Source organism: Pristiophorus japonicus, chromosome 11 (assembly GCF_044704955.1).
Source record: "Pristiophorus japonicus isolate sPriJap1 chromosome 11, sPriJap1.hap1, whole genome shotgun sequence".
NCBI classification, from domain to species: domain Eukaryota; kingdom Metazoa; phylum Chordata; class Chondrichthyes; family Pristiophoridae; genus Pristiophorus; species Pristiophorus japonicus.
In genome coordinates this window covers 86,410,807-86,423,365 of record NC_091987.1, presented here as the reverse complement: position 1 = coordinate 86,423,365, position 12,559 = coordinate 86,410,807, and the positions used below count along the sequence as shown (strand labels likewise).

The 12,559-nt window shown below is 46.2% G+C and overlaps 1 protein-coding gene across 5 annotated transcripts in view; it reads right to left on the bottom strand.

The window, feature by feature from the left end:
• The window catches only part of LOC139276145 (sentrin-specific protease 7), a 142,324-nt gene that overhangs the window by 9,432 nt on the left and 120,333 nt on the right, over positions 1-12,559 (bottom strand). For 4 of the 5 annotated variants that reach the window (XM_070893672.1, XM_070893674.1, XM_070893676.1 and 1 more), the window contains 5 exons: positions 10,605-10,727; positions 8,050-8,142; positions 7,370-7,584; positions 6,392-6,453; positions 5,369-5,424 (listed from right to left, as the gene is read on the bottom strand). In XM_070893672.1, the coding sequence (XP_070749773.1) occupies positions 5,369-5,424; positions 6,392-6,453; positions 7,370-7,584; positions 8,050-8,142; positions 10,605-10,727 (549 nt within the window). Of the gene's footprint in view, positions 1-5,368; positions 5,425-5,996; positions 6,220-6,391; positions 6,454-7,369; positions 7,585-8,049; positions 8,143-10,604; positions 10,728-12,559 lie in introns of those variants that run through there. The other variant, XM_070893675.1, reaches the window with a different exon arrangement.

The window sequence follows — 12,559 nt, the reverse complement described above, 5'->3', positions numbered from 1 at the left end:
ACTCCAGCCTCGAACAATCCCTGTCCCTTGTCCCTGCGGACGATAAACTGATCCTCCTCGGCGACTTCAATGCCAGAGTCGGTAAGGACACAGACTTCTGGGGAGGTGTGATCGGCAGAGAGGGGGTAGGGAAAACCAACTCCAGCCGTACCCTGCTCCTGACAAAATGCCAAGAACATGACCTTGTCATCACTAACACCTTGTTCCGCCAGAGGGACAAGTACAAGGCATCATGGCAACACTCTCACTCCAAACACTGGCACCTGCTCGACTATGTCATCGTTTGAGCCGGGGATCGCAAGGATGTGCGCATCACCCGCGCCATGACAGGAGCTGATGGCTGCTGGACGGACCACCGCCTAATCCGTTCCGTCAACATCAATATAGCCCCAAAGCGGCGTTGGCAGCAGAAGCGGTGCCGCAAAAAAAAAATTGCCGGAGCACTCAAAGACCCAGCGAAGAGAGCCCTATGCAGCCAGCACCTCACTGCTAACCTGGCGACCCTTGAGGACCCCGAGACGCAGAATGCCCACAGTGCTTGGTCTCCCCTCAAGGCCACCATAATCAGTGCCTGCGAAGAGACGCTCGGTCACTCAATCAGGAAACACCAGGATTGGTTTGATGAGAATGACCAGAAGATCCAAGAGCTAATAGATTGCAAGCACAGGGGCATTTCTGAACCTAAAACAACCCAACTTGGGGGCAGCAAAGCAGCATTACAGAAGGCTTACAGCCGAGGTTCAACAAAAAACCCACGACCAAAAGAATAGATGGTGGGTGGGTGGAGAAAGCACAGGAGATTCAGCAGCTGGCCGACAGCCATGATGTACAAGGATTCTTCACTGCAGTCAAGTACGGCCCAAGCACCCAAGGCCCCAGCCCACTGCTGGCCAGGAACGGCAGACACTCATCAAGAACACCGAGGCAGTCAGGACCCGCTGGAAGGAGCACTTCAAAGATCTCCTTAACCGAGACTCTGCCTTTGACTTGAGTGTCCTCGACTCCATCCCACAGCATGATACCTGCCACTATCTCGGCAAAACCCCAGCCCTGCACGAGGTAGAAAAGGCCATCGTCAGCTCAAGAACAACAAGGCATCAGGAGTGGATGGAATCCCCGCTGAGGCACTAAAGTATGGCAGAGATGCATTATTGGCACGAATGCATTACCTCATCTCTCTCATCTGGAAGGAGGAGAGCATGCCGGGAGATCTGAGATGCAGTAATCGTGACCATCTTAAAAAAGGGGATAAGTCCGACTGCGGCAACTACAGAGGAATCTCCCTGTTGCCAGTCACTGTGGCTGAGGAGCTCTTCCTAGAGTCACAGTGCAGATTCCGTCCACTACAGGGCACAACGGATACGATCTTTACAGCGCGACAACTGCAAGAGAAATGCAGGGAACAACACCAACCCCTGTACATGGCCTTCTTTGACCTTACAAAGGCCTTCGACACTGTTAACCGCAAGGGACTATGGAGCATCCTCCTCTGTTTTGGCTGCCCCCAAAAGTTTGTCGTCAACCTCCGCCTGCTCCACAACGACATACAAGCCATGGTCCTGACCAATGGATCCACCACAGACCCAATCAACGTCCAAACCATGGTCAAGCAGGCTGCATCATCGCGCCAACCCTCTTCTCGATCTTACACTCTCACCTCACACTCAATAAGCTCCCCGCTGGAGTGGAACTAAACTACAGAACCAGTGGGAACCTGTTCAACCTTTGTCGTCACCAGGCCAGATCCAAGACTGTCCCATCCTCTGTCATCGAGCTACAGTACGCGGAAGACGCTTGCGTCTGCGCACATTCCAAGTCATAGTCAACATCTTCACTGAGGCGTATGAAAGCATGGCCCTTACACTAAACCTCTAAGACAAAGGCCCTCCACCAACCTGACCCCGCCACACAGCACTGCCCCCCAGTCATCAAGATCCACACGTGGCCCTGGACAACGTGGACCACTTTCCATACCTTGGGAGCCTATTATCACCAAGGGCAGACATCGACAACGAGGTTCAACACTGCTTCCAGTGTGCCAGCGCAGCCTTCGGCCGCCTGAGGAAGAGAGCTTTCAAAGATCAGGCCCTCAAATCTGGTACCAAGCTCATGGTCTACAGGACTGTAGTGATACCTGCCCTCCTGTATGGCTCAGCGACGTGGACTATATACAGTAGACACCTCAAATCGCTGAAGAAATACCACCAACAATGTCTCCGCAAGATCCTGACAGACGCACCAATGTTAGTGTCCTCGATCAGGCCAACATCCCCAGCATCGTAGCACTGACCACATTCGACCAGCTCCGTTGGGTGGGCCACATTGTTTACATGCCTGACAGAAGGCTCCCAAAGCAAGCACTCTATTCAGAACTCCTACACGGCAAGTGATCCCCAAGTGGGCAGAGGAAACGTTTCAAGGACACCATCAAAGCCTCCTTGATAAAATGCAACATCCCCACCGACACCTGGGAGTCCCTGGCCAAAGACCGCCCTAAGTGGAGGAAGAGCATCCGGGAGGGCGCTGAGCACCTCGAATCTCGTCGCCGAGAGCATGCAGAAACCAAGTGCAGGCAGCGGAAGGAGCATGCGGCAAACCAGACTCCCCACCCACCCTTTCCTTCAACGACTGTCTGTCTCACCTGTGACAGAGAATGTAATTCCCGTATTGAACTGTTCAGTCACCTAAGAACTCACTTTGAGAGTGGAAGCAAGTCTTCCTTGATTTCGAGGGACTGCCTGTGATGATGAATCCACTTTAGAGGGCAGTTAAGAGTCAACCATGTTGGTGTGGGACTGGTGTCACATAAATCCAAACCGGGTAAGGACGGCAGGTTTCCTTCCCTAAAGGACATTAGTGAACAGTTGGGTTTTTATGGCCACTTTTCCTGATACCAGTTTTGCTTTTGTTATTTAAATTTTTTTTTATAAACTGAATTCAAATTCTCAGACTGCCATCATGGGAATTGATTTAAATTTCTCTCGACAATTAGTCCACGCCTCTAGATTATCGTCCAGTAACGTAAACACTACACTACTGTACCTTCAGTACAGCCCTGTGAAAATTACAATAAGCTGCAGTGAATCTCCACTTTACTTGCATTTATCCGCTCAGCAGACTTCAATGTAGGTCAAGGTGGCCCCAGTAACAGACTGCATTGCAGCTCTCAAGTCTGTTGCACGAACTTGCATATGCACCTCATCAAGACTAATTTCAGATAAGAATAAATTTCAAAAAGTAAATTTGAATTTTGCTGGTAATTGGTACTTAAAAAGCCCCAAACAATGTCTAACAATATTGTCTGTACTTTAATTTGAAACAAAGGACAATGCTCCAACAAAACATAATGAGAAATGCACTCTGAGGCAGATAAGAATAATATGCATTGTTTGTCTGATTTGTATTTCCTCACAAGTATTTTCCTTCAGTTTGATAACTGTAGCTGGTTACACATCAGCAATGGCAGAGACTTGGGAGCAGGTCTGAAGTTTGCCCCTTCGCTAAGGAAAATACTTGCTATGGGGAGATTAAAAGGAACAAAAACAGAAGAACAAACAACCTACCAAATTCAAAACAAAAATAAAGATAGATTGGTTACAAATCTCTTCTAGTAAATCAAGAAAAGGAGTTTGGAAATAGCTTTTTTATGGACCCAAATTTGGCCCTCCGGTTTTTTCAGCGCACTTGCCAGAGGTGCGCCGACTTTCTGCTCCGAAAACGGTGCCAAAAATGTAGCTCCGTGTTCTCCCCGCTCCATGAACCGTCCTAGGGCTTGGCGTGGCAAAAGCAGTGGGGGGGCGGAGCTGGCCGTGCTGCTGAAAGAGAGCCAGCAGGGGGGCGAGGCTAGGGCCCAGCGTCTGTAACAGTGCCAGCAGCGTTGCGCATTGGAGCATTCGCGCATGCGCAATGGGGGACTAACATTGGCAATCGACTATTTTTAAAGCGAAAGCCTTCTCATTGATTTTTGGTGCCCGATATTGCAGCACCCATACTTAAAGTAAAACTTAAACTTTCAAAGGTCAAAGATGGTGAAAAATGGCAGCACAGCACTTCTCCCTCTCCACCCAAAATATGTATATGGACCACACCCAAAGGTCTTTTGTTCTTTCCCCCTCACCCCCTTCAATCATGTGACTTCTCCCTCTCTCCTCGTCACCCCCCCCCCCCCCCCTACCACCACCACCCCCTACGCCCAGCCTGTTGCAGCCTGGTTCATTCCTGCAGCCTGTGTGTTCTGTCGAGCCCAGCTCCCCCATTAAGTTCCCTCCTGCAGCCTGTGTGTTCCCAGCCCCCCTTTAAGTGCCCTCCTGCCAGCCCCCTTCTGCGAGCCCAGCCTGCTGCTTCTTGGGTGTGTGGCCAGTTCACTGCTCTCCCACCCGGGCTTCCCACCCACCGTCCTAGCTCTGGCCGAAGGGCTTGCCGGTGCGTTCTCCCGCTGACTTCCCGAGGCAGAGGTAGGACTTTTTATTTTGTATTTATTTATTTATTATTGATGATTTTTATGCTACTTTAATGTTGTTGTGAAGGTGTTTAGTGCTTTGTAAGGTCCTCTTACTTCCCTTCCCCCCTCTATCTCTAGCTACCTGCGCTGATTTCTTAACTCTCCGCAAGGGTTTTCTGTGCGGGCCACAAGTGGCCACATACGCTGGCCTAAGTTAGTTTGGAGCAACTATTAGCTGTCCAAACTGGCTTAAATGGCCAAAACAGGTGAAGGTGGCTGGTAACGCCCCCTTTTGAAAGAAAAACAAAACTAAAAAGAATCCTAACTAACTCACTTACACTGGCGCAAATTAAATGTGCAGAATGGGGATTTTTAAGATACTCCAGAAAAATCAAGTTGCTCCAAAAAAAAAACGGAGCAACTCCTGACCAAATTTGAGCCCACTGAATCTAAAATACGCCCATTGCAAAATACATCAAAACCACCATTAACAAAACAAAGTGATGCAAACCACAAATATCCATTTCACAGCTGGAGCAAGAAAAATTTTAAAAATAATTGGAACAAAGCATAAAAAGGTTGGCTTTAGCTTTTCCGAATTGCACAATGAGATTTTGTGGGCCTGCATCATGATTTGTTCTGCAGTTGGTTGGGAAAAGTTTACAAAAACTTGAAGTTGTTTGTTGAGGATGTTACCCAGAAGCTTTAGTTTTGTCTTTAATCTTGAATGTTGAACCTTGGAGGTATTTGGAAAAGGGCGCGTTGTGGGGGGGGGGGGGGGGGGGGGGGCGGGGGGGCATGTCTGCATACATTAATAACCATTTCTAATTACCTTCAAAAAGGAAAAGACTACCTACTCCTACTCAGTAACAATCTATTGCTCAGAATCAAAACAATTTACTAACTTATCATTTCAATACTACTTACTGTTTGCGTATCCTTATTTTTTGTTGGCGTGGGTTGATGGGTACCTTTATACATTCCTGTAAGAAATTAAACATTTGAAATCGAATTGTATTTCAGCTCCACGAATGGCTCAATTGGTATATGTAGTATGTAAATGAAGCATACAGGTTCAATCCCTAGGCTTTCAATCCCATGCCCTGGGAATGGAAGGAAAATAAACCAAATTAAATCAACTCATTCCATTGACTTTGTTTAAATTAAGCTTAAGCCATTGTTTTCAACATTCTCCCTTAAGAATATTATTGCAAGCAATGCTGGAGCTTGTTATCACATATTTAAATTCAGATCAGGCCCCATCCACCTCACTGAAACCTATGGTCCTCCAATCATAGCATCTTCTTGAATGATTCCAGAATTTGTGTCTCCACTACTCTACCAAAGATCATTCCAGCTATTAATCACTACATCAAGAAATGTTTCCAGGCATAAGCTCTGAACTTACCGTTCACTAATTTGTACTTATGTCTCCTTATCCTACAGTTCTGGTATCGTGCAAAATAATTCTGGATTAACATTTTCTGTATCACTTTTATACCTTGTATGCCTCTGGGACGCCTCCACTCATTCACCTTTCAAGGCTGGGAGCTTTTCTCAGAACTAACCCCTGTGGCACTAGGGATCGGCCTTGCAGCCCTTCTTTGCACCAGCTGAATGTTTCTCTCGTTCTGGGTGATCTGAATTGAACTCAGTGCTTAAGATGCAGCCTGACCAGAGAACTGTACAGCTTCAGTATGATACTTCCAGACTTGTGCTCCACTGATTTGGTAATAAAGTTCAATATTTTGTTTGCTTTGTGGACTGCTGCTCTGAAACTAATAGACAAGACATGACAGAGTCTATCAATAATCCTGGATCTGCTCCATTCTTTCCAACAGTCAGTGGTTGGTTCTTCTATTATTCTTCAATTAATCTAGAACCATATTGTCCTCACCCAAGAGAATGACTATTTATCAAGAATTTAAGCTAATCATCAATGTTATTTACCTGTATTCTAGAGCTGGGCGATGCTGAAGATGTTACAGAAGGAACAAAGCTGGAAACTTTATCTGCAATAGAACAAAATTTGATCTGAATATTACAACGCATGCATTACTGTATCTCGGATCCCCAGCTAGCATCCACCAGCTTATCTTAGTACAATGAAGAATTAGATACCTGCTTAAGATTGCCTGCCTTTCAAATGGAGGAAGCTGCCAGACAACGTCTGGAATTAGGTGGTATTGGCAACAGAAAGTGAATTAGAGAGGAAATACAAAAGGTGCAGTATTTAATTTTTTTGAAATTATTCATTCTTGGGATGTGGACATTACTGACATGGCTGGCATTTATTACCCATCCCTAGTTACCCTGAAGTGGTGGTGGTGGGCTGCCTTCTATAATTGAGGTAGCAAACAGGGTAGTTGTATACCTAACCATCATTTTTTGACATTTTAAATGCTGAAGTATTGGAAAGATGAAGCACTCAGGTTTTTAAAAATTGCATTTGAACAATTTTTACATTGTTTAAGTTTGATTTCTTTGATAAAATTAGAAGTTCTGAGGCTTTGGTAAAATATGTTTACTGCGTTTTGATCTCAGCCAGCGAGTCTCTTTTTTTTCTTGGTACTTCTAATCTCACAGATAGATAGATTTTTAACCAATAAGGGAATTAAGGGCTATGGGGAGCGGGCGGGTAAGTGGAGCTGAGTCCACGGCCAGATCAGCCATAATCTTGTTGAATGGCGGAGCAGGCTCGAGGGGCTAGATGGCCTACTTCTGTTCCTAATTCTTATGTTCTTATGTTCTCACACTACATGATCTCTTTAAGAGAGCTGCAGGATTCATCTTAGGAGATCTCCTGTTAAACCTACAATTTTGTCATAGTAAGATTGCTATACAGCCTATTGCTAAAAAGTTATCAAGAAATAATTAAAATGATGCTTATATATATCTATAGATCCAAGTAAAAGGCGGAGTGCTTACTTGCTGAATCCGGTGACAGTGCACTCTGAAAGGTATTCCCATCAGATTCATCTGGTGATGACACTTGTTCTTCATTCGTTTTTTCATTATTAGGTGATAGTGTGGAAGATGGATTTGAAAGTAATTTACTTGCCTTTGTTTCACTGGTTAGATCAGATTCGTAAACTATTTTGTCTAACCCAGGAAAACAAATAACAGCAAGGTACCAATGTGACCTGCAAGCAAAATATGTCATGTAATAAGTTAACAGGCATGGATTTTACCAATTTTTCCCGAGTCCAAGGTTACCAACAGTTCATATTATAGAACTCCCCTCGGCCTTCACTTGGTCAAAGAGCCCAAGAATAGATCCGTCACCAAGTGATGAGAGTGTGTTGCAGCACTGCAAATGTTTACCACTGCTTCTCATAATAATAGATTGCCTGTGAGCAGCCCATATAAAATAGATGACTACGAATGTGGCTCGTCTTAATAAATTGCTTTTAGCGTTAATAATTTCAACTACCTTACTTTAGACAGCTCCTGCAAGAATCCCGCAAGATTGTAGAATCTGTCAGTTAGCAATAATGTCGTAGCTTGCTCTCATCCTTTTAGCCAGGTTCAGTGTTCGACTGATTTAAGCCACAAAAGTGTTTCTCTCAGTAGAAACATCTCCAGTAGACGATACAAAGCATACTTACTCTTCATTAACAGGTACAAATATGAAATCTTTTGTAAAGATATCCACATGACGAGTCCATGTTTTCACACGTTGATGTCTCTTGTGCTGCACTCTACAAAGGCAACACAATATGTACTTTTAGTCTGAGGAGTTGGTAAATTATGAGTATGCAGTTCAGGGTTCTGCAAATAAACAAAAACTGCAACAGAATTGTGATTCAATTGTTTTCATTTTCTTTAAATAATCCCAGTTAACAGTTAAAAAAACAAAAATAGCAATACTGGAGGTCTGAAAGGATTCTAATAGTGGGCATTGTAAAAATCAGCATGTTCGCTTTAGCATAATAAGCCATAGACCCTCAATTTTGAATGAAATTGGTACTTCTCCTCAAAATGAACATACAATCAAATATAACTTTTAGAGGCAGAGCTGCCAAATAATTAGCAACTGGAAATATTTACAAGTCTTAAACAGTGCATTTTAACAGTCTTTGCAAGCACTCAGTTAATGCAGTGTCACACAACTAGACAGTTATTGGCCGAGGACATCAGTGTTACCTATTGGTGTTCCGAGGAACTGGACAGAGGTGTTCTGATCTATAAAGTACACTGAAAAAGATTCTTGACCAATGAATAGGTTGTCTTCTTGAACTTCCAAAATAAAGTCAGCACTGTTCAAGCTAAGCCTTAAAACTAATATTTACTCACAGTAAATCAAACCTTCAATTTCTCTCCCTCAAATGTGCACGAGTCCCCCCCGACCTCTGCTCCCCCCCCCCACCACCCCCCGACCTCTGCTCCGCTCCCCCCACCATTCCCCGACTTCCGCCCCACCACCCCCCCGACCTCCGCTCCGGTTTCCCTCCCCCCCCCCCACCCTCCGCTTCCCCCCCGACCCGACCTCCGCTCCGCTCCGCTCCCCCCCACCACCCGACCTCCGCTCCGCTCCCCCCCACCACCCGACCTCCGCTCCGCTCCCCCCCACCACCCGACCTCCGCTCCGCTTCTCCCCGACTCCCGCCGCCCCCCCCACCCGACCTCCGCTCCGCTCCCCCCACCCCCCCCACCCGACCTCCGCTCCGTTCCCCCCACCCCCTGACCTCCCCTCCGCTTCGCTCCCCCCCGCCACCCGACCTCCGCTCCGCTTCTCCCCGACTCTCCCCTCCCCCCCCCCCCACCACCCCCCGACTCTGCTCTGCTCCCCCCCCATCCCCCAACCTCCGCTCCGCTTCCCCCACCCCTGCTCCCCCCCCGACCTCCGCTCCGCTTCCCCCCCCCCGACCTCCGCTCCGGTTTCCCTCCCCCACCCTTCACTCCGGTTTCCCTCCCCCACCCTCCGCTTCTCCCCCCACCCCCGACCCGACCTTCACTCTGCTCCCCCCCCACCCGACCTCCGCTCCATTTCTCCCCCCCGCCACCTGACCTCCGCTCCGCTTCTTCCCCCCCCCCCACCTGACCTCCGCTCCGCTTCTCCCCCCCCACACCTGACCTCCGCTCCGCTTCTCCCCGACCCGACCTCCGCTCCGCACCCCCCCACCTGACCTCCACTCCGCTTCTCCTCGACTCCCCCTCGTTTCTCCCCGACCCAACCTCCGCTTCCCCCTCACACCCGACCTCCGCTCCGCTTCTCCCCGACTAACCCCCTCCCCCCACCCGACCTCCGCTCCGCTTCTCCCTGACCCGACCTCCGCTCCGCTTCCCGCCCACCACCCCCCCAGACCCCACGCCACCTACCTGTAAATCCGGTGCTGGGATGAAGTCTTGGGCCCGTTCAGCCTCCCTCTCCTTTCTCCCGCCTCTCCCTCCCTCCTTCTTCCCCTCCCTCCCCTCCCCTCCCCTCCTCCCCCACCCCTCCCCCTCTCCTCTCCTCCTCCTCCACCCCCCTCCTCCCCTCGCTGTCAGAAAGACAGACACTGACAGACAGAAAGTGAGAGATACACACGGACAGACAGAGAGATAGAGACACTGACAGAGACACACTGGGGGGGCGGGGGGCATCCCAGCATGCTGTTGGAGGACTCCTGATGCTGCAGTCGGTAAGTAGAAAATGTTCTATTTATTGATTTTTTATTTTTTATTAATTTTGATTGATTTATTGGTTGATTTATTGATATATTTATCATTTATTATTGATGATGGCTCTTTATTTGTAAAACTGAAGTGTTTAATGTTTGTAAACTTCCCTTTAAACTCCCCTCATTCCCTACGCCTGATTTGTAATCTACGCATGATTTTCTAAGTGTAGACAAGGTTTTTCTGAGCGTACAAAAATCTACACTTACTCCATTCTAAGTTAGTTTGGAGTATGTTTTCACTGCCTAAACTTTCAAAACGGGCGTAAGTGGCCGGACACGCCCCCTTTTGAAAAAAAAAATCTGTTCCAAAGTGAAACTGTTCTAACTGACTAGAACTGGAGCAAACTAAATGCCGAGAATTGCAATTTCTAAGATACTCCATTCTAAACCAGTTGCTCCAAAAAAACAGGAGCAACTCAGGCCGAAACTTGGCCCCAAAGTGTGATCGGTTTGATAAGAACCAGAAAAATGAGCCATGTGACATGTAAAACACTGCTTACGAGAGATTAGTTGCCTCTTCTGATCCAGCATTATCCTTCCGGGTCAGTCGGCGATAAAAGAAGCTACTAAAAATGTGAGTACGCTCAGCAAGTTCTTTGGGTGCTTTCTCTAGCAACAGGTACCTTAGATAAAATAAACACAGCACCAGTTAATGTAGTTAAATTTTGCATAGAACTTTCTTCAATACTTTGCTAATGCATCTTGCTTTGGTACAATTCAACTTACTATAAATAGAATCATAGAATTGTTACAGCACAGTAGGAAACCATTCGGCCTGTCGAGCCCATGCCGGCTCTGTGCAAGAGCAGTTCGGCTCGTCCCAATCCCCCGCCCTTTCCCCATAGCCCTGCAGTTATTTTCCTTCAGGTACTTAGCTAATTCCCTTTTGAAAGCCACGATTGAATCTGCCTCCACCACCCATTCAGGCAGAGCATTCCAGATCGTAATCACTCGCCGTGTAAAAAAGTTTTTCCTCATGTTGTCTTTGGATCTTCTGCCAATCATTTTAAATCTGTGTCCTCTGGTTCTCAACCCTTCCACCAATCTATTGTTTAGACTGATCATGATTTTGAACTCTTCAATCAAATCTTCTCTGCTCCAAGGAGAACAACCCCAGCTTCTCCAGTCTATCCACGTAACTGAAGTCCCTCATCCCTGGAACCATTCTTATAAATCTTTTCTGCACCATCTCCAAGGCCTTCACATTCTTCCTCAAGTACGGTGCCCAGTTGTAGCTGAACCAGTGTTTTATAAAGGTTCATCATAACTCCCTTGCTTTTGTACTCTATGCCTCGATTTATAAAGCCCAGGATCCCATATGCTTTGTTAACTGCTTTCTCAACCTGCCCTGCCACCTTCAATGCATTTAAAAGCAATAAATTAATTCCTGGCTTACATTAGGCAAAAGAAAAGAGGGCCACACAATTATTGTAATCAGTGTAATAATTAATCACAGAATACATTATTTTCAGGATGAGGTGGTATAATTTCCTGAGATTAGCAGAGTCACCCATTTTGGGCTGAAAAAAAGCTTGATTGTTGTGCAGAGCAGTCCTTACAGAAGTCTTATGGTAATAATGCAAAAATATTACTTTCACAACTAACTGATGTGTAAATTTTGTTCCCTCAATGTGAAGAGGCAGCCAAAGCTGACAACATTATTCCTAATTCTCTTAAAACACTAATGGATTTCCTGTGACTTTGGTCATGCTAAGTTGAATGATGTGCATATATATTACACACACTCATGTAATTGTAATTAGTGACTAATTTTAAGTTTGTGAATCTAGAAATATACATAAATTAAAAATATGTAGTTACGTTGGTAATATTGTATTCTATTTTGATGTTACTTATACGACATTGTGCTGTGGAGAGTCTGCGGATGAAATCACCAAGCAGCAGCATGTAGATGAGGAAGAGGAGGAACAAATCTTTAAGGGGCTCTGGAGTCCTTATAAGCAGCACATATTCAGACTTGCTATGGGCAGCACCACATATATGCAAAGTTTCCAGCATTGCTACACTGATGTGCTTCAATTCCATCTGAAAGATGCACTGATCGTGTGGCTGTTATCCACATTGTAGAGCATCATTATGGCTCACCTACAAAATAGCAATTGCTCAATTATGTAACTGGAAATTATTTTATGCATAAACATGAAAAGGTGTTTTGGCAGAATTTGATATAGCATACTTCAAAAGGCTCTTTTCCAACTCCCCCCAACTCACCCAGGCCCTACACACAACAAATAAGAGCATAAGAAAAGTTAGGAATCAGAAAAGACCATTTGGCCCATCAAAGCTTACTATTACATTAACCCTCCCGTCATGTACAAGTGCAGCCCAAGTCACAGTTTGGCGGCATGGAAATAGGTAAATCAACAAAGAGGGGTGATTAACTCTTAACTTTTCATGTCAAGGATAGAACAATTGCAAAGATAATCTCAGGAAA